The sequence below is a fragment of the Salvelinus sp. IW2-2015 genome, unplaced genomic scaffold, assembly GCF_002910315.2.
Source record: "Salvelinus sp. IW2-2015 unplaced genomic scaffold, ASM291031v2 Un_scaffold1947, whole genome shotgun sequence".
In the NCBI taxonomy this organism is placed as follows: Eukaryota; Metazoa; Chordata; class Actinopteri; order Salmoniformes; family Salmonidae; genus Salvelinus; species Salvelinus sp. IW2-2015.
The window spans coordinates 121184-143795 of record NW_019943302.1 but is presented as its reverse complement, the minus strand read 5'-3'; the positions used below and the strand labels follow the sequence as shown (position 1 = coordinate 143795).

Genomic DNA, 22612 nt, shown 5'->3' with positions numbered 1-22612 from the left:
CCATCTCAACCCTATCCCATCGACACAGGTAGGTGTCCCATGCCTAGAAATGGATGGTCAACATTCTCTCACAAAGGATACCAAAATATGCCTAATTGTGATAATAAAATATAACAATAAAAGTGCATTCAAGGTATATTCCGTAAGATTTTCATACACAAATAGCACTTCAATTCTTGTATATATCTATAGTACTCATGAAATTGCATTTTATGAGAGAAAAATCACTTTTCTAAACATCATTTGAGGTATCCTACCAAAGTATAGGCCTACATAATGTGTTTACAAGTTTCCTATCACAACAAAAACATAAACATTGGGTCAACAGTCTATGTCCTCAGTTTTGCCGTTATGATAAGGTAACACAGTTTAATAGATAGTAATGAGTAATAGGCCTATGTAGTGTTTCAGCTTTCAGAAAACAAATGCCCTATTGCTGTGAGAAGTGGAAATTAGTCAATAGAAATGCATACATTATACAAGCACTGACAGAGATCAAAATTACGGTTTTAAACATATTGAAGCAACATTGTAGGTTTACGAAGACATTTACAAATAATTCAATTTGGGTTATGAATAATGATCAGATAAAACATTTTAATAACTATACATTAATATCTATAATTTAAATAACCATTAAAAAGCTGTAAATATTGCAGGTTATACATTTAGGACACCACATTTTCTAAAATATCAAACAAAACTTCAGTGATATATGACTTCTCAGTTTTTCCCCCATCTTGGATTTGGCACATCGACCGTATATTGCGCGGATTGCGTGTCCTTGACGCAACAACAATCCCCGTCAATACAGCTCAAATCTGTTTATCGCCGAGTGGATATTTTGCTAGCCTGATAATTTCTCCGGAACAGTGCCGGATTTAGGCTATTATGGCGTCTTTGGGGGAACCTGTTCGACTGGAAAGAGGTAAAACGTCAAATTACACAGATTGCTTGATCAATAATAATAGTTAAAATTGTGAAAATACACACACAAGTTTAACAGATGGCTAGCTAGATAACGGTAGCTAATCTGGAATTTAATTTAGTTAGCTAACTAACGTTAGCGCAAGTCATTTAATTTAGAAATAACTAGCCCATGTACAATCATCTCTCAAAAGTCGAAAGAAAAATAGATTATTCCAATATAATCCGCTTTAGTTTTCAGAAAGACAGATGGGCTGAGTTGCTAATGTTGTAGCCAGCTAAGGTTAGCTAATTTAGCTAACAAGATAGCCATCCTCAAGGCTGGTAGTAGGTAGTTTGCAGTGGTACTTAAGTGCAAATACTTTAAAGTACTACTTTAAAGTATTTTAAGTCGTTTTTGGGGCTATCTGTACTTTACTATTCATATTTTTGCCACATTTTTTTACTTCACTACATTTCTAAAGAAAATAATGTACTTTTTACCCCATACATTTTCCCTGACACCCAAAAGTACTGGTTGCATTTTGACAGGAAAAGGTCAAATTCAAGAGAACATACCCAAAATCAAGAGAACATACCCTGGTCATCCCTACTGCCTCTAATCTGGCGGACTCACTAAACACAAATGCTTTGTTTGTAAGTGTGAGTGTTGTAGTGTGCCCCTGGCTATCCATAAATACAAAAATTGTGTCATCTGGTTTGCATAATGTAAGTCATTTGAAATTATTAATACTTTTACTTTTGATATGTATATTTTAGCAATTCAATTTACTTTTTATACTTAAGTATAGTTAAAACCAGATACTTTTAGACTTTTACTCAAGTACTATTTTACTGGGTGACTTTTACTTGTCGTTTTCTATTAAGGTATCTTTACTTTTACTCAAGTATGACAAATGGGTACTTTTTCCACCACTGGTAGTTTGTAGCTTCCTAGTAATGTTAGCAGTTGCACCCAAACAAAAGTTCAGCGTCTAGTATGTAGCTCAGTAGCTTGCTAGGTTAATTTGAAAATGTTGCGCCCTAAAGCCCAGACTGTTACTATGTTGAATTCTACCATGTGTTTACAAGCAGTGTGATGAAGATTTGGTAATGATCAGCTATGCCTGTATTGTAATACCCTGTGCATGGACAGATTTACTGCATCAATCTACAAAATCAAAACCAACAGACTCCATTACTCTTGTGCTGGAGTGTTAGATCCTCTGCCTCAAGCAATTATTTCCCAAACCAAAGTCTTTAAATCAATGTAAATTATTGGTAAGATCTCTGACGGTGGGTGGTCTCCATGTTTTCTCCCCACAGACATTTCTCGAGCCATTGAATTGCTTGACAAGCTCCAGAGGACGGGGGAAGTGCCACCCCAGAAACTGCAGGCACTGCAAAGGGTCTTGCAGAGCGAGTTCTGTAATGCTGTGCGAGAGGTGAGCTGAGACTATGCCATTAAATGCCCATCACACCCTTCAAAATTCAACTCATTTGGCCAAATCTGGACCTGAAGGCCAGAAGTACTGCTGATTTTCATTCTCACCCTCCAATCAGTGTGATTGATTCAGACCTGGGGCACCAGGTGAGTGGAAAAAAATAGCCAGCAGTACTCTGGACCTCCAGGCTCTGATTTGTGTACTTGTGTGAGATGGGGCTGACACAGACAGGCCTATAAAACATGAAATGTTTGATTGCTGCCTATGGACTAGTTAGTTGACTTCTGATGTAAGATTTGTCATTCCTTCAGTGTATCATAAAGCATTATTTTCAATGTAGTGTTGTGATTATAAAATGAGCTATCCAGTTTGAGGATTAATTAATAGCTTGGAACCCTGGACAGCAAGAACTACCAGGATTACCATTTTTAACATGCCAGACTTTTTGAAGGAAGTCATTTAGCTTAACAGTTTGCATTTGACTAACCTTCTTTCTGCCTTTTCTAAACAACTCCTTAGGTGTATGAACATGTGTATGAGACAGTGGACATTAATAGTAGCCCTGAAGTCAGGGCCAATGCCACAGCCAAGGTATGTCACAACAACAACAACCAATATTAAACAACAACTCTGTAGGCAACTCTGGGTTAACAACTTTTTTCTCTCTTGCCTTGTAGGCCACTGTTGCAGCGTTTGCGGCCAGTGAGGGGCACTCACACCCTCGCGTGGTGGAGCTGCCTAAGACGGAGGAAGGACTTGGCTTCAATATAATGGGAGGGAAGGAACAGAACTCTCCTATTTACATCTCACGCATCATTCCTGGGGGAATCGCCGACCGCCACGGGGGCCTCAAGAGAGGCGACCAGCTTCTTTCTGTCAATGGGGTGGTACGTGTTGTTTATGCAGTCTCTGGCTGTGTCCGAATACCCGTACCTGCGTTCTAAATAGTAGGCATTTTGGGAAGGCAGATTTCTTTGTTGTTGTAGTGGTATGTGAAATTTTGAAAATTGAGTATGCTTTAAAAATTACAGGATGTCCTACTCATTTTGGATTTTTATCTAGTAGAATTTGCTGCACGCTTGAGGAAGAAAATCGTATTTCGAGGCCCACGTGTGTCTGACAACAGTTGATAAACAGCTGAGGAGACGAGCTGTACCGAAATGAATGAATGTAGGGAATCAACGCAATTGCGCATTAGATGATGTAGGATGAGCCTAGTATGCTGTTATATTTTGCTTACTGCATTTGTTTTTACTAAACCCAACGTTCTAAGTAGTATGATTAGTACACAGTATGCAGTGTAAGTAAATAGCAGGCAAACCAGATTTCGGACACGGCCACTATCAATATACATTTATCATATTCAGTCACCTAATTTTGTTTGTTATTTTAATTAATCCTCCTTTTATCTCTTTCTTTCCAGAGTGTGGAGGGGGAGCACCATGAGAAAGCTGTGGAGCTTCTCAAAGCTGCCCAGGGCACTGTGAAGCTGGTGGTCAGGTACACTCCTAAAGTCCTTGAGGAAATGGAATCCCGCTTTGAGAAGATGAGGTCTGCAAAGCGCCGGCAACAGAACAGCTATCCCCAATAGTGTTTTTTCATCACTGGCACACAATTCCCTTATCTTTTACCCTCTTCCAGCCATTTGTCCCAGTCACAATTTTAACCTTCATCTAAAACTTAGCACACTACGTTTAGTTTGTATCCACATATATTATATTTCTACCTTTTCTACAACCTACCCCTTCAACTTCTGACACTGTCCTCCACACCACGACTCAAGGCAAACACTAGATTTATCATATTTCTACAAGTAGTTGGTCATTCACGCTTTACATATGCATTACATTTTGGACTGACATATTGGATGCCGTTTGAGGACCTGTGAGACCCACCACAGAGGTTCATTGATTGAAGAGGTGGTATTTTTTTATTTTAGTACAGCCTTTATAAAGTGCCTCAGGGCAATACAAATGTATTTGAACTTGTACTGTCATTCAAATTACAAAACTAAGCTCAGATGATTCAACACTTCAATGCCATGTTTACCAAGCATTTGCAGGAACGCAAACGTCACACCTGCTATTTTTGAGAGCGAGAAGAAACTGGTAGTAATAGAATACATTTGGGATATAAGCGGTATAGAATAAATATTATTGAAGGAATTGTGTGTTGTGTGTAAATTGATATAGACATTTTGTGTTTACCAGTATATGAAGGCTAAATGGAGACTGTTATGTTTTACCATTGTCTCTGTTTCGTTTTTTTCCTCCTGAAAATAACAGGTGTGATCGTTTTGGTAGATCTGTGTTTAGTATTCTAAATTCTAAATTGTTAAGGAATTAAATAATACATTCTCTGAATTTATTTTTAACCTCGTGCTGATGTTTTCACTGTCTTACAAACTTTAAAAAAAGATTTTGCTGTCTCATAAAATATTCAGCAACTTCTAGCTTTTGCTTCCCATGAATCATTTAGATTATTCAAATGCGTAGGTTTTCAGTGGGCTGGGAGAAGGCTTTCTAAGATGCTGTGCTCTCTTTTAAAATTCAGATAACCTTTTCCCCTTATGACTGTAAGGGGGGACAGTATACAATTTTGAGACCTGAGGCAAACCTGACATTTTAAATATTTCAAAAGAGCAATAAGTCAGAACCTTTTGAAACCAGAGGGGTATTTCACGAACAGGGTCAGTGGATTTTGAGATTCCCCAAGAATGCTGCTTTCCCATGGTAATTTTAGTTTTTAATTTCTTTGAGTTACTTTGCTTTATTCACACTTCAACGGTGTGGCCAACTCATTCAAGGTGGGTTTACAGTAGGTCGGCCAACTTGTCGCAGCAACGACAAAAACATGCCATTGTTGTCCAACATCAACTGATGTTTCCAGAAAGTATAAACGAGAAAAAGACAGTATTGCACTACCACCAGCATGGTTGTTTGAAATAGGGTGCTACCTGCTATCTTTCAACATGAGTAAACTCATTGAATGGCATGCATTAAAACATGCATGTAATCTACTGGTATGTGAAACCCACCTTCATTAATACAGTTCATAATAAAGACCAATAACGTTGCTATGCTGTTGCTAAGCTGTGGTTGAGTTAACAAAGCCATATTTTTGGTTGCTGACTTACAGGTTCGAATAACTACTTGTTGAGCTATAAAATTAGGTACATGTCCCATTTGGGTGAACTATCCCTTTAAGATGTGAACTTAATTTGATTTAAATTCCAGATATTATGTTAATTTTCACCTGAATAGCATAGTTTGTATTTTATCTTATGATGGTCACTCGTGAATGTACTGTGCAATTCCAGTTATATTGATAAAATTAGATTTAATGTTTTTTTTGCTGAATTGAATAAAATGTATTCTTCTAAATCATGAAACATTTTGTATTTCCTTCACTCTAAAGTTTTCTTCACTTCATAAACAAATTATTCTATGTTCTATTCATTCTTTTAAAAAGATGTGTAAATTAAGCAAAGGCTTAACAGATTTGGCACCCCATAGCAAGTTGGTTACATGTCAGCTTGCCCCTTAGTATGATTACTGAAATGTTGTCCTTGTGACTGACATGAATGGTTTCAACAGAATGTTCAGGACAGTTACCTTGCCAATTCCTAGAGCTTTGTGAAACACCCCTCAGGTTTCTACCCTCTTATATTTTGGAAGGGTCAATAGAATATTTTTCTAAGTGTTTTCTTTTGATATTTTAATTTTTTACAAGGGATTTTCATGAGAGAAATAAATCCTGAAATTATTTGTATTCCTTTTCTGACCGTGTTATATTCTTGTTTTGAGTACCAAGACCAAACTTGCAACATTTATGAGAACTATTTGATATCATATTGAATGTTTGCTTGTTCTGGACTGTTAGGTCTACTTACAAAATGTGCTGCTCTCAGTTTATTCTGTTGATTTGTATTGTTTATTGTGTTACAAAAACTGCACAAAATAAATTATACCATGAAAAATGTTTTAATTTGCTTATTTTTATTCTCAACTTAAATAATACTACCATAAATTATATTGTGTAATTCCTTTAACACGTGTAGTTTTAACATCCTTTTTGTTTAGGAGACCCACATTTTTTGTTTGATAACTTTTGAAGATGCCATATTATGTCATATTGCCAGAGGCAAGAATGGTACTATAGTAAGGGTTATGTACCATTTCATAGAGTATGGCACTATGTTGGTACTAATGTAGTCCAAATTAGGTGTCTGTTCTAAGGTCACAGCACAGTCCCAGCTCCGTCCGTCCAGTTATTGACCACTGAGAGTCAATGGCACTTTGCTGGACTGAACAGTGGCCCAATCACTTACATGGGGCGTATCATTATCACCATGTAGTGATTCCAGTTTCCCTAAAAAAAAAAAAATCTGAAATTTTTCATTGTGTTGCCGCCGCCCGGCCTCCGGACCATCTCCTCACTTCGCCTTGCAAATCAAGTGCACCCTGTTGTGAATTTTCTCCTCCAATCAAAATTCATTCGATTTCCCCGCCCATCAAGCGTTTTTCCGTTTCCCCCCTGCTTTGGAACTTCCTTTCCGCCTGTGCAAATCTCGTCGTGAACACGCATCTGCTTTCTCCGTGTCAAGTGAGTGTCTTCTAAAGGAAATTTAGTACATATACACCCTGTGAAAATAAGTCCAACACGGCACCATAACGTAGGCATTCCCTTCAAATATTTGTCTTACCCTTAACCTAAAATTGGACAGCAAATAATGTATTGGAGAGGAGCATGCTAGCCAGTTCGCTTGCTACCTAACAGCCATGACATGTCACCATGTGTACTCGCTCTCACTGTTGCCTCAAAGAAACAAGGCCCAAAACTGTAGCTAGTTGATTGGTAAAATTATTTGCGAGGGAGTTTTTCAATGCCACATCTTCATATTCTGATTGAAGAAATAACAGTTATCAGTGACAAACTCACCAACTGGAACTTTGTGGACAGTGCGCTAGCAAGCTCGACTAGCTAGCTAATTTGCTAACCTCAGTTATCTAGCTAACGTTACCTAGTTAGCTAATCAATCAGATGTTTTGAGTAAGGCAGTGAGTCCTAGTCTTTGGTAAAGATGCTCAACCAACCTATTTTTTTCTCACTTAGATTATGGAGAAGGTGTCTAAATATCACTCTTGAAACAAATGTATAATAGGTGTTTGTAGGCCTAGCTACTTGATGCTCTGTGGGTATGACATGGAAAAGTCTTCATTGTTTCTATGTTATAGGGTTATACTGCGAAGTTCCCTTTGAGACGCATGTGTACTTTTATTTGTCTAAAGTAATATAACTGTATTGGTATTTTTTTTAATGCCTTGTTTTTTGTTGTTGTAACTGCATCATGATCTGTATTGCAGAATGCGTTACGTTGCTGCATACCTACTCTCTGCCCTTGGTGGTAATGCCAGCCCACAGGCTGCTGACATAAAGAAGATCCTGGAAAGTGTTGGCATTGAGGCTGACAAGACACGCATGGAGAAAGTATGTTTAATATCACATGTTTTACCTTATATCAGTATAATTTGTAAGTCGCTCTGGATAAGAGCGTCTGCTAAATGACTTAAATGTAAAATGTAAAAAATGTTGAGTAAAGGAAATGCATGATTTGTGTGTTTTGAAAGTGGAGTTATATCAGAAAACAACATGCTTGCAATCTCTGGGCCACTAATTTCTGACCCCTTTTTCTCTTCCCCTTCAGGTTGTCACTGAACTTGGTGGCAAAAATGTGGAAGAGGTGATTGCCCAAGGTGGGTTGCAGAACTGTCAATGCATAATGAAAAGTCACTGACGAGAACACATCTACTTAAAATTAGAACCTGAAATAGTCAGTCTGGACTAAGAACAATATAGTTGTAATTAAATCAGTTAACTGTAATTTCTCTCACAGGCTATGGTAAACTGGCCAGTATGCCAGCAGGTGGTGCTGTGGCAGTGGCCAGCTCAGGTGGAGCCGCTGCTGCTGGAGCAGCTGCCCCCGCTGCAGGTGAGCATACATCAGAGCCCACATGAGTGTTCTAGATCCTTGTCAAGTTGACCTTTTGGATGTCCATCATTTTTCATGCCAAACTGGGCGTAATGCCATATTATGAGGTGTTAAATTTATAGATATTGATGTGTGGGTCAGCTCAATATCGATGTGGCACTTGGTCAGGCAAGCTAAAGCTTATTTGCCTTTACTAAATACATGGGAAATGTTATAGTACAGACCAAAACAGTCTCAATGCAAACAGCATTAAAACAGTTTCATTGCTAAATGCATGGATTTTTTAAATTGGTGGGGGTCATTATTTTTATTACATCAAGGCTGGTAGAATGGGGCCATTTTAAAAACAGCAGGTCAGTTTCGGATTGATAAATGGCTGATAAGCGCATTACTAGTACATAAAGGGTAGTTTATTTTGGTTAACTGTTTATTATATTACTTTCACTAGAGCTGGCTGTGTTTTCAGACAATTTGTATGGTTAATTGATTACTTATCTCTTTACAGCTGAGGAGAAGAAGGAAGAGAAGGAGGAGTCTGAAGAGGGATCTGATGACGACATGGGATTCGGCCTGTTCGACTAAACTTGTTCAAAATCTGAAATAAACTTTGTAAAAAAGGAAAAGGCTAAATATTCCGTGTATTTTCTTCTTTGGGTGTTTTGCTTAATGAAAACTTTTTTTGTTTCCATCTGGACACAGCCACTGAAGCAGTTGGGTGCTGCATAGCCCTTGATGACTGTTCCATTACATTACACAAGTCATTGGACGAGGGCGTCTTCTGTACTGGGGGATTTTGGTAAGAGCCATGGATGCTCAGTTTGATCATTAACACGCATCACTTGCGGTAGTGTTTTGGAAGCAAAAGGACCTTTCAAATTAGATAAATGTAATAAAGGATTAAATGAGAGACCCACTGTTGCGCTCAGGCAATAATCCAAGATGGTCTGTGTCATTGAAAATAAATGTTATGCTAGAAGTATAATAACTATGTGGATGATTGCATGTTTTCTTATGTGATCTAAATAGCTAGTACTGTGTACAGTATAGTATTCGTGTTCCCACACGAACATGCAGTATCTCCGTGTTACAGCGTGTGTTTACGGAAAACAGAAATTGAAGTTAGTCTACTTACTACCTGTGCTAATTGGCCATCTGCGTCTCCTAACGTGTGTAAATGGATGCTACAAACGGGTTGTCAATGGAAAAATACTATTGGCTGCAACTTAACTGTACAGCAAGTGTATTTTGCATTTGTGAAATTATTTTAGGATAAGAAAGTACGGATTATGTTTAGAATTGTACAACAATTGAGAATTGGTTTAGGTGAAGTATTTGGCTTTTTAGGCTTCCAGAGCCATATCGCCTTTAAACAACATGTGAGGTCCTTGGACTATAAGGAGCAATGTTAGCAACCTTTAGTCAATGTTTGGACTTGGTGCTGCAGTGCAGCCATGTAGGGGTGAAGGTGCAAGTAGTCATTTGCTTGCTACTGTACATTTCTTAAAATCTACTTCTATTTTGGGAATTATAGTCAAGGTGTGTGACGGTGGTATTGATTGTTGACTAATTTGACTGCTACGACAATGTTTTCGGGAGTTACTAGTGTGGTAGTAGGAAAAAGGTTAAATTCATGGATAAAACAGCAGATAGCGCCATTTACCCTTCTGCTACTGGCACCGTCCAGAAACAACCCCAGTCTCACTAGACACGTCTGAAAGTCTTGAATGGGTACTATAAGAAATGTTGAGCTCATGAGTCTGCAGCTACTCTTCCTAAGGTCCACATAAAATGACTGGCTAATACATAACAGTAATAGACAAGTACATCACAAGGACAGAACTATGTACACACATTTCAAATCCCATTTTATTTGTCACGTGCCGAATACAACATGTGTAGACCTTACAGTGAAATGCTTACTTACAAGACCTTAACCAACAATGCAGTTAAGGAAAAAAAAAAAAGAGAATAACAAATTAAAGAGAAGCAGTAAATAACAATAGCCGGGCTATATACAGTGGGTACCGGTGTCGAGGTAATAAGTACAGTCGTGGCCAAAAGTTGAGAATGACATTAATTTTCACAAGGTCTGCTGCCTCAGTTTGTATGATGGCAATTTGCATATACTCCATAATGTTATGAAGAGTGATCAGATGAATTGCAATTAATTGCAAAGTCCCTCTGCCATGCAAATGAACTAAATCCCCCCCCCAAAAACACCACAAAAGGACCAGCTGACATGTCAGTGATTCTCTCGTTAACACAGGTGTGAGTGTTGACGAGGACAAGGCTGGAGATCACTCTGTCATGCGAATTGAGTTCGATTAACAGATTGAAAGCTTCAAAAGGAGGGTGGTGCTTGGAATCATTGTTCTTCCACTGTCAAACATGGTTACCTGCAAGGAAACACGTGCTGTCATCATTGCTTTGCACAAAAAGGTCTTCACAGGCAAGGATATTGCTGCCAGTAAGATTGCACCTAAATCAACCATTTATCGGATCAAGAACTTCAAGGAGAGCGGTTCAATTGTTGTGAAGAAGGCTTCAGGGCGCCCAAGAAAGTCCAGCAAGCGCCAGGACCGTCTCCTAAAGTTGATTCAGCTGCGGGATCGGGGCACCACCAGTACAGCGCTTGCTCAGGAATGGCAGCAGGCAGGTCTGAGTGCTTCTGCACGCACAGTGAGGCAAAGACTTTTGGAGGATGGCCTGGTGTCAAGAAGGGCAGCAAAGAAGCCACTTCTCTCTAGGAAAAACATCAGGGACAGACTGATATTCTGCAAAAGGTACAGGGATTGGACTGCTGAGGACTGGGGTAAAGTCATTTTCTCTGATGAATCCCCTTTCCGATTGTTTGTGGCATCCGGAAAAATGCTTGTCCGGAGAAGACGAGGTGAGTGCTACCATCAGTCCTGTGTCATGCCAACAGTAAAGCATCCTGAGACCATTCTTGTGTGGGGTTGCTTCTCAGCCAAGGGAGTGGGCTCACTCACAATTTTGCCTAAGAACACAGCCATGAATAAAGAATGGTACCAAATCATCCTCCGAGAGCAACTTCTCCCAACCATCCAGGATCAGTTTGGTGACGAACAATGCCTTTTCCAGCATAATGGAGCACCTCGCTATAAGGCAAAAGTAATAACTAAGGGGCTCGGGGAACAAAACATCGATATTTTGGGTCCATGGCCAGGAAACTCCCCAGACCTTAATCCCATTGAGAACTTGTGGTCAATCCTCAAGAGGCGGGTGAACAAACAAAAACCCACAAATTCTGACAAACTCCAAGCATTGATTACGCAAGAATGGGCTGCCATCCGTCAGGATGTGGCCCAGAAGTTAATTGACAGCATGCCAGGGCAGATTGCAGAGGTCTTGAAAAAGTGTCAACACTGCAAATATTGACTCTTTGCATCAACTTCATGTTATTGTCAAAAGCCTTTGACACTTATGAAATGCTTGTAATTATACTTCAGTATTCCATAGTAACATCTGACAAAAATATCTAAAGACAATGAAGCAGCAAACTTTGTGGAAATTAATATTTGTGTCATTCTCAAAACTTTTGGCCATGACTGTACATATAGGTAGTGTTATTAAAGTGACTATGCATAGATACTATCAGAGAGTAGCAGCAGTGTAGAAGGGGGGGGGGGATGTAAATAGTCTGGGTAGCCATTTGATTAGGTGTTCAGGAGTCTTATGGCTTGAGGGTGGAAGCTGTTAAGAAGCCTCTTGGACCTAGACTTGGCACTCCAGTACTGCTTCCCATGCGGTAGCACAGAGAGCAGTCTATGACTAGGGTGGCTGGAGTCTGACAATTTTTAGGGCCTTCCTCTGACACCGCCTGGTATAGAGATCCTGGATGGCAGGAAGCTTGGCCCCGGTGATGTACTGTGCCGTATGCACTACCCACTGTAGTGCCTTGCGGTCAGAGGCCCGAGCAGTTGCCATACCAGGCAATGATGCAACCCGTCTGGATGCTCTCTGGTGCAGCTGCAAAACCTTTTGAAGATCTGAGGACCCATGCCAAATCTTTTCAGTCTCCTGGGAATAGGTTTTGTCGTGCCCTCTTCACTACTGTCTTGGTGTGCTTGGACCATGTTAGTTTGTTGGTTAATGTGGACCCCAAGGAACTTGAAGCTCTCAACCTGCTCCACTGCAGCCCCGTCGATGAGAATGGGGGCGTGCTCGGTCCTCTTTTTCCTGTAGTCCACAATCATCTCCTTTGTCTTGATCACGTTGAGGGAGAGGTTGTTGTCCTTGCACCACACGGTCAGGTCTCTGACCTCCCTATAGGCTGTCTCGTTGTTGGTGATCAAGCCTACCATTGTGTCATCAGCAAACTTAATGATGGTGTTGGAGTCGTGCCTGGCTGTGCGGTCATGAGTGAACAGGGAGTACAGGAGGGGACTAAGTACGCACCCCTGAGGTGCCCCCGTGTTGAGGATCAGCGTGGCAGATGTGTTGTTACCTACCCTTACCACCTGGGGGTGGCCCGTCAGGAATTCCAGGATCCAGTTGCAGAGGGAGGTGTTTAGTCCCAGGGTCCTTAGCTTAGTGATGAGCTTTGAGGGCACTATGGTGTTGAACGCTGAGCTGTAGTCAATCAAATCAAATGTATTTATATAGCCCTTCTTTACATCAGCTGATATATCAAAGTGCTGTACAGAAACCCAGCCTAAAACCCCAAACAGCAAGCAATGCATGTGTAGAAGCACGGTGGCTAGGAAAAACTCCCTAGAAAGGCTTAAACCTAGGAAGCACCTAGAGAGGAACCAGGCTAGGAGGGTAGTTCAGTCCCTCTTCTGGCTGTGCGGGTGGAGATTATAACAGAACATGGCCAAGATGTTCAATGTTCATAAATGACCAGCATGGTCAAATAATAGTAATCACGGTGAAACAGGTCAGGGTTCCATTGCCCATGGCAGGCAGAACAGTTGAAATCTGGAGCCGCAGCATGGCCAGGTGGACTGGGGACAACAGGAGGGTCATCAATGCCAGTAGTCCTGAGGTATGGGTCCTAGGGCTCAGGTCCTCGAGAGAAAGAAAGAGAGAATAGAGCAGATCGTCAAATACTCTAAATTCCACACGGACATGGAATAAGACAGGTATAATACTCAGATTAACAGACTGACCCTAGCGCACACCGACCTAAGGGTATCTTCAACCACCAACTTACCATCCTGAGACAAGGCGCGAGTATACGCCCAAAAAGATCTCTTACCACGGCAACCCAGGGGGGGGCGCCAACCCAGGACAGGAAGACCACGTCAGTGACTCAACCCATCAAGTGACGCACCCCTCCTAGGGACGGCATGGAAGAGCACCAGTAAGCCAGTGATCAGCCCTGTAATAGGGTTAGAGGCAGAGATCCCAGTGGAGGGGGGGAACTGGCAGGCAGAGACAGCAAGGGCGTTCTTGCTCCTGTGCCTTTCCGTTCACCTTCCACTCCTGGGCCAGACTACACTCAATCATAGGACCTACTGAAGAGATGAGTCTTCAATAAAGACTTAAAGGTTGAAGACCGAGTCTGCGTCTCTCACATGGGTAGACAGACCATTCCATAAAAATGGAGATCTATAGAGAAGCCCTGCCTCCGGCTGTTTGCTTAGAAATTCTAGGGACAATTAGGAGGCCTGTGTGAATGAATAGTATTCTCACATAGGTGTTCCTTTTGTCCATTTAATATAAGTATACGCTTTCATACATTTATGCCTTCATAACCATGTGTTCATAGACTACTGAATGCAAGTGAAGCATACAAAAATCTAAATACAAAAACGAGATGTGTTGCAAATAGGCTGCTGACACTGCTAATCTCCCTGATGTAATAAATGCTACCATGTTCCTATAGTTACCACCCTTAATGGGTATCCTGGGTATAGACTTTTACAGTTAACCCTCAGTGGGTTTCCTGAGGTAGATGATTATCTTAAAGGTCCAATGCAGCCGTTATCTCAATATCAAATCATTTCTGGCTAACAATTAAGTACCTTACTGTGATTGTTTTCAATTGAAATGGTCCAAAAGAAACATATCTTAAAACTTCTTATGGCTGGAGGCGAGGCAGTATTGAGTAGCTTGGATGAAAGGTGCCTTATCAAACGGCCTGCTTCTCAGTCAATAATTGCTAATATTTGCATATTATTATTAGTATTGGATAGAAAACACTCTAAAGTTTCTAAAACTGTTTTGAATTATGTCTGTGAGATTAACAGAACTCATATTGGCAGGCAAAATCTGAGTTAAATCAAAACAGAAAGTCGAAGAACTGAGCTTGTATGTATTCACCAGAGTCCACCAAGAGTTGTTGTTATGCTTCTGCTCATTATAAAATTAACCAGAATCAGATGGGAGTTTCACCTAAGGTTCACCTAAAGAAATCCCCTTGAGCTATTAATGATGTTGCATCTGCCTAGGGGTTGCACTAGATGTCAACCATCAATAGAATTAATAATGAGACTTCTATGATGTTGTGGGAGAGAATGATAGCAGAATCAGTCAGTGTCGTCATCAAGCAGCCATTTTCTGATCATGCTTTTTCCTCGTGAAGTCACTTACGTTCCATTGCTCACGAAAACAGAAGGAATACTCGGTTGGAACTTTATTGAAGCCATATGTTAAAAAACATCCTAATGATTGATTGTGTACTTAGTTTGAAATGTTTCTTCGACCGGTAATATAACTTTTTGAAGTTTTTGTCCGTATTAACGCTGACCAGAATTAGCATTTGGATATGTAAACCAGACGCGCTAACAAAGAAGGTATTTGGACATAAATAACGGTTTTTTCGAACAAAACAAACATTTATTGTGGACCTGGGATTCCTGGTGTGCTTTTTGATGTAGATCATCAAAGGTAAGGGAATATTTATCATATATTTTCTTTGTTTATGTTGACGCCACTTTTTGCGGCTGTGGTGTTTTACTTTTGAGCGCCGTCTCAGATTATAGAGTGGGTTTCTTTTTCCGTAAGTTTTTTTGAAATCTGACACAGCGGTTGCATTAAGGAGAGGTATATCTATAATTACATGTGTATAACTTGTATTACTATCTATATTTATGATGAGTATTTCTGTTGAAACGATGTGGCTATGCAAAGTCTTGATGTTTTTGCAACTAGTGAATCTAGTCGCCTCAATGTAACACTCAGATTTTTTGATATAAATATGAATTTAATCAAACAAAACAGTGCATGTATTGTGTAACATGAAGTCCTATGAGTGTCATCTGATGAAAATAATCGAAGGTTAGTGATTCATTTTATCTCTATACTGGTTTTTGTGAAGCTATCTTTAGCTGGAAAAATGGCTGTGATTATTGTGGTTTTGTGGTGACCTAACATAATCGTTTGTAGTGCTTTCGCTGAAAAGCCTATTTGAAATCGGACACTTTGGTGGGATTAACAACAAGATTACCTTTAAAATGATATAAGACACATGAATGTCTGAGGAATTTTAATTATGAGATTTCTGTTTTTTGAATTTGGCGCCCTGCACTTCCACTGGCTGTTGTCATATCGATCCCATTAACGGGACTGCAGCCATAAGAATTAAGAGCAATTCCTCAAGCAATAATTTTGCTAGGACTGTCTGGGGGTGGTCTGAGTGGGGAGGGGAAAACAGAAAACTAGCTGTTATTGGCAGAGAGGTTTGGAACGCTTTCTTATTGGTTTATTAACTAATTTGTCAACAGGCAAGCCAAAACTCCATCCCACCAAAACAGGCAGAAATTTCAGGTGTATTTCAAACAACTCTTACACTAAAAGGGCATTATCATAATTTTCTACAATTTCACAGTATTATTCCAACCTCATAGTGCGGAAATATATAAAACACAGAAAATCACGTTTTTGACTGCACTGGGCTTTTAAATTTGTAGGACTTTTGTTACAGCTACCACCCGCTATGGGTTTCATTAGGTAAAATACAACATTGGCACCTCCTCCACACTGACTAAAGGCGTCTGCATGCTTCCCAGCCAAAACAGTTTGTGCATATATTATGACGACATTTTGGTTCGTTTTGGACTTCGGCAAGGGTTTTTTCGGTTGTTCAGGCACACAACATTTTTTCTCGAGGCAAACCGAAGTCGGTAGCCGACTCGTCTGTGATTGGTCAACAGTAGAGATTCTACAATGAAGTGCCTGTTGTCATTCAAAGGGAGACGACTCCTTCTCATGCAAATTTTTTCACTTGAGAAATACTGCACCAAACATTCTCCTCTGCAAAAAATGGCTAAATTATGTTATCTTAGATTAATTCTGACTATTTTGAGGAAGTGTATACTGGCTACAGCGTCTCAAAATTGACAAATAGTACTATTGCCGCTTTTTAAAAAGGGCTAGCTGAGATAGTGTAATGTGTTACAGTCTACCACCCATGAAGGGTTAGCTGAGATGTAGTGTGTTACAGTCTACCACCCATGAAGGGTTGGCTGAGGTATAGTGTCATGTGTTACAGTCTACCACCCATGAAGGGTTAGCTGAGGTATAGTGTCATGTGTTACAGTCTACCACCCATGAAGGGTTTGCTGAGGTATTGTGCTGGGCTTTGGACCTGCCCATAAAATGAACACAGTCCCTGTGAATCAGTTATTGTTATGCTTCTGCTCATATAAAATTAACCAGAATCAGATGGGAGTTTCACCTAAGGTCCTTGGCTCTGCTGAGGCTTTCACCTCAGCCACCGTGATCAGAGTTAACGGACGTGAAAGCAGCAACCTTGAATCATGTGGAGTTTCCTCCCTCTAAAGTTAACTTAATGATTTCCACCTTCATTCCCCTACACCACATCCACACCCAGAAGCTTCCACCAGTCACACACATATCAGTACATACTTCGGTATCATGGACAGAACTAGATTTAAAATAATTATATACACTTTATACGCTTATGCCTAACATTCCAAACATCAATAATACTTTTCTCTACTGCGACAGGCCCTGGTATCCTAAAGGCAATGTTCTTTAAATATCTTGAGAGATTCTCACAACATCAGTCACACACTGGGCACAGACGTCAATTCAATTTCTATTCAACATTGGTTCAACATAATTTCATCGAAATGACATGGGAAACAACGTTTATTCAACCAGTGTGTGCCCAGTGAGTAGTCAGAGAGCTGAACAGAGTATCATATCATATGCAGCTGTCAGCATTGATGTACTTTGTCAGCAGCTACTGGTTGTTGGGCAGGTGGTAAATTGGCTGTGCCAAATAATCATTGAAGTTGTTTGTGCTTGCACTAGCACCAGTAAACACAATTTGCTGAGTCCGAACAATGCAATGTTTCTATCTAGGACACAGGAAGGAATGAAACATAAGGTGGACTTTACACCCAATTACATTTTATAACCTATGTTACAATGCCCTCATTTACTGTTAGCCCATGACGTCAATATACACTGAGTGTACAAAAATATGCGTGTGTTGACACATGGTCATGAGTGTGTGCTTCAATACCACTGGTGAAGTTGGGAGTGCCACCACATGCCATTGTGGCCTCATTGAAAAGAATGTGTGCGTTAGTGGTGCACGTCTCAGCTGTTGGTTCACCCACCCGCAATTGCTAATAACCCACCCGCCCCCGACTGTGTGTGATAAAGTGAAAACCTGAGGCCCGCCATCGACCCCTTATGCTTGATCCAAGAATGTGGTCATAGGCTTTGTAAGGAGGGTGTGACGCAATTGCGGAGCCGCCGGAGGCATGCAGAGGCCAAATAAAAATCCATACCACATTGTCGTGCGCCTCTCAAATTTTGTAACAATGCGGAGGGTTCCGTATAGCTCCGCATTGACATAATTGGTTGACCGTAGGTGGGGGCGGGAGGTCCAGTATAAACACAAACTCACTTCCTTGATAACTTCCTTCACAATAGCTCTGCTCCGCTAAGCGCAAGAAGAATGAAAGTCTTGACGTCTGCGGCGGCTGCATCGCAGTAAATGCTGTACGGCCACTTCAGATGGCAGATTGACCATGCAGAGCCTTTAACCCGCAAATATACACGGAGTGTACAAAACAACACCTGCTTTTTCCATGACATAGACTGACCAGGTGAAAGCTATGATCCCTTATTGATGTCACCTTTAAATGTAAAGTCCCTGGTTCTGGTACCGGTTCCGACCGACATTTTAGCAAAATAATCGATCTGTGGACACCATAGATCGAAATGGCTTGCATTGAGTGATATCCTACAGTGTCCGTGGGAACCAGGGCTATTTATTGAGCCTGTATGACATAGGATTTGAAATCTGAAACCACTTGAAACTCTTCTGACAGTCCAGCAACTCCTGGCTGAACCCTACCTCAGCCACTGGCAAAGCACATGTCTGCATCTTACAAGGCTTCACATGGTCCATCCAGTGTTTGCAGTGGCCATACTGCATTTATACTTCTTGCCTTTGCTGAGCAGACCAGAGCTGTTGTCAAGGAAGTTGTTTTAAACAAAAAACACTTTCTGTTTGTCATTAATGGACAAGATTTAATGAGTTCAGGAAGCCAAGCTAAATGGGACCAAACGTTTTGATCAAGAGAGACCTTTAGAAAATATGCACATTTTCTCTAACACTCACAATACAAATCTCTATTATACAGTTATTGTTACGGATACAAGTATTCTGTGTGTATCCTGTGTGTATTTTTGTTCTCCTTCTCCCCTACTCACAGGTGACAATCATCATTCCCCAATCAGTCATCAATCAGTCGCTAATCGGAAGACACCTGCTCCCTTTCTCCTACCCAATCACAGTCCCTTTCCCTTGGTTTAAAAACCCTGTCAGTTGTGTTCTCTAGAGCTCAATCTCTCTGTAAATGCCATATGTCTGTAGATCCATTGTGTGGTTTTGCATCTACATGTCACTTTGTCACCACCTGTGAGTATTGTTTTTGGTTATGGTGTTTGAGTGTTTGTTTGATGGTGGGAAAAGGGGGTAACCAGACAGTTCGCCCATGGGCATACACTACCCGTAGGTACATTTTGTTAAATACACTAGTTAGAACTGGGCGGTCCACCCACTGTATTTTTGGTTAGTTAGCTGTTGGTGAAGTACGCTAGTCTAACTTAGGGGTATTTTTGAATACTTATTATTTCTTTCCTTGGGTCCAGCTCAGCCCCTTTTTTCTGCCCCCCTTTACCGTGTGTTTAGAAATAAACCCTGAGTGTTTGACGGTAATTAAGTTGTCTGTTATTTCGTTCTCACCGTTACTTTGTCACTGTTATAATTTGCGTGAGTTGTGTTACGGGTCCCATTACCATCCCCCCCTAGATTGTCGGGCCAAAGGGATTCGTAACAGTTATAAAGAAGGTGAAATCTTATAATTAGGTGTTATTTGATTATGCAAAGTGTAACGTCTGCTTCCAAGTCACACTCTCAAACACGTAGATCCCCTGAACGCAGCTCACTTTCCAGCCCACTCTGCAGCTCACACACTCAAACACATAGATCCCCTGAATGCAGCTCACTCTCCAGATCCCAATCACCTGAATTCTGATCACCTGTTCACACACCTGTATGTCATTATCACACACTATTTAGTTTAGTTCTTTGCACCCCATCACTGAGTTAATGTTTGTTTTGTGACATGCTTCTATTCAGAGTTCTGGTGTTCCCGTAATGTACGCCTCCCTGTGTATGATAGTTTTTGCCTAACTCACTAACGATGCCTATACCCTGCCTGTACCTTAGCCTATTGGATTTCCTGTAATCAACCTATTGCCTGATCTCCCGGACGACATTGCTAGCCTTTTCCTTGCCTGTACTGTTGCCCTGTTGGGCCCCCTGTGTATGACCTTCTGCCTGCCCCTGGACCCAGCTACCTGCCTCCTCCTGTGGTCCCTTACAATAAACACCCACTGCGCACTCCGCTTCAAACCAGCTCTGTCTCCCATTGTGTTCATTACACAAAGCATATAAGGCAAGCCTTATTCTTACAGTTTTTTTTTAATAGGAAATACATTGAATATTTTATATTTTTATCATATTTGTACTGTTTACTTGAGCTTTTGTCCTCAAAAGTGACTACACCTCAGCAATTTACAATTATTTTTACCAGAAAGTTGATGTTAAGCTTTCTTGGCGTATGTAGCATTACTAGTTATTGTTTATGGCCCTCATGATAAAAAATTACTTGGGGATTACATTTAACTGGTTAAATCCGCTTCAATCAGTGTAGATGAAGGGAAGGAGACAGATTAAAGGATTGTTAAGTCTTGAGACAATTGAGACATGGAATGTGTATGTGTGCCATTCAGAGGGTGAATGGGCCAGACAAAAGATTTAAGTGCCTTTGAACAGGGTATGGTAGTAGATGCCGGTTTGAGTGTCAAGAACTGCAACGCTGCTGGGTTTTTCCACACACAACAGTTTCTCGTGTGTATCAAGAATGGTCCACCACCCAAAGGACATCCAGCCAACTTGACACAACTGTGGGAATCATTGGAGTCAACATGGGCCAACATCCCTGTGGAATGTTTTTGACACCTTGTAGAGCGCAAAAGAGGGTGCAACTCAATATTAGGAAGGTGTTCCTAATGTTTTGAACACTCAGTGTATGGGGAGAATGCTGCTGAGCCATCAACTGTCATCCATATGCTGCAGTAAAATATGCTGCACTTCTTTGTAACAATGTAATCAGATGTGGGTGACGCAGCAGATAGCCAGTTCTTCTAAATCTTCAAATAATTTTAATTGTATCCATGCCTTAATTCATCATCAATCCTGTATATAAAAACAAGTGGAGATGAAAGGCATATCTTAATTATTACTAATTAATACCTTGTCCCCAGACTAATATATAGCACATGTTTCCTAGCATTGGGAGGAAGTGTCTGATGAATGAGATTACTTGGAAGGTGCAAATTAGAGATTGTGAGACCTAGTGGCAAAGGAAACGAGAGTTTTATTCATGGGTTGGATTTTCAACCAGTGTCTATGGCATTGTTACAGCATTTTCTGTTGTGATTATATGATACACTGAATGACAATGACCCGGCCGTCCTCTGCTCTGGATGGCTGACTGTCTGGTACACACAGTGGTTATTAACTGTGTAGCATACCAGACAGAACTGTGGTGATGATAGTACTGTTTATCTGCTACAGCTGTTCAGTGTCATGTAGTGTCAGTATTTAGTCACATGGCGATGGTTCTTCCCATTATTTAAAATCAAGCCTAGCCTGAAACTTATAGCCACACAACTGTAATCAAAGAATTCATAATGGTTTTGTATACTTATCTGAATTTGCCCTATTTTTCCAACATTATAATGCCAATCAACTAAGTAGGACTACACCATAAATAAGTCATTTCACTGATGGTATCTCATTCATATGGCCACAGTTAGACTCTCAGAACTTATTTTAATGTGTGGCACCCATTGTGCTTGGGATTCTGAGATCTTTTGTGTCGATCAGACTATGACATCAGTTCTGCTGTTGTCACTTCTGGGAAATTCAATTCCCCCTTCAAAAATACCCGTTACGCAATATCATGAATTGTCAGCATCTCTGCTAAGAAAATGTGGTCTACGTGACTGTTTAGTGTATTGTTAAGTTCCTTATTTGATTAATCCTGTTTTTTGTAAGGCCAGCAGTTTTTAAAGTGTGACCTGACCAGGGAAACTCTGGGTCCATCCTTGGGAGCCTTAGCCTAGTATTTTTTAGGTTATGACTGGTGGTCTGGAAACTCTAGACCAGGGATCATCAACTAGATTTAGCCGCGGGATGATTTCTTCTTGAGCGGGGGCCGGAACATAGACTGCAAATTGACTGCAAGAAGCCCAAACAGATATAATATTTGACTAATACAAAATAATTTCAAACCTTGCTTGAACATGATCTCTCTATTATGCGTGAAAATACATTTGACATTTTAGTAATTCAGCAGACACTCTTARCCAGAGCGACTTACAGGAGTAATTAGAGTTAAGTGCCTTGCTCAAAGGCACAGGCAGATTTTTCACCTAGTTGGCTCAGGGATTCAAACCAGCAACCTTTCAGTTACTGACCCAGTGGTTAATGGCCCAGCACTCTTAACTGCTAGGCTACCTGCCACCCAGATTCCTCAAATAAAAATCACGTGGAGCTGTTTTCCTGGTGTTTTTAGAGTTTTTTTTAAAAATGTACAACAATAAACTCAACAGAACCTGGGAACAAATAAAACCACCATTTGCCCCCGAGGAACCCTGATCTAGGCTCTACTCATGTGATACCATTTCCATCTGTTTGCTATGTCTCACTGAGTAAAAAAGGATTTCAAACAAGTGTCTTGCTTTA

The 22612-nt window shown here is 40.6% G+C and overlaps 2 protein-coding genes across 2 annotated transcripts; both read left to right on the top strand.

The window, feature by feature from the left end:
• Positions 1–794: 794 nt before the first annotated feature.
• On the top strand, positions 795–4595 carry LOC111969473 (protein lin-7 homolog C). The gene is made up of 5 exons (XM_023995641.3): positions 795–928; positions 2233–2351; positions 2871–2942; positions 3029–3238; positions 3775–4595. Exons 1-5 carry the CDS (start codon positions 892–894, stop codon positions 3940–3942), a joined length of 606 nt encoding a protein of 201 aa, XP_023851409.1. The 5' UTR covers positions 795–891; the 3' UTR covers positions 3943–4595.
• A 2270-nt stretch (positions 4596–6865) lies between these two features.
• Positions 6866–8966, top strand: LOC112072507 (large ribosomal subunit protein P2). The gene is made up of 5 exons (XM_024139907.2): positions 6866–6956; positions 7718–7841; positions 8059–8107; positions 8248–8343; positions 8849–8966. Exons 2-5 carry the CDS (start codon positions 7719–7721, stop codon positions 8923–8925), a joined length of 345 nt encoding a protein of 114 aa, XP_023995675.1. The 5' UTR covers positions 6866–6956; position 7718; the 3' UTR covers positions 8926–8966.
• Positions 8967–22612: the final 13646 nt, after the last annotated feature.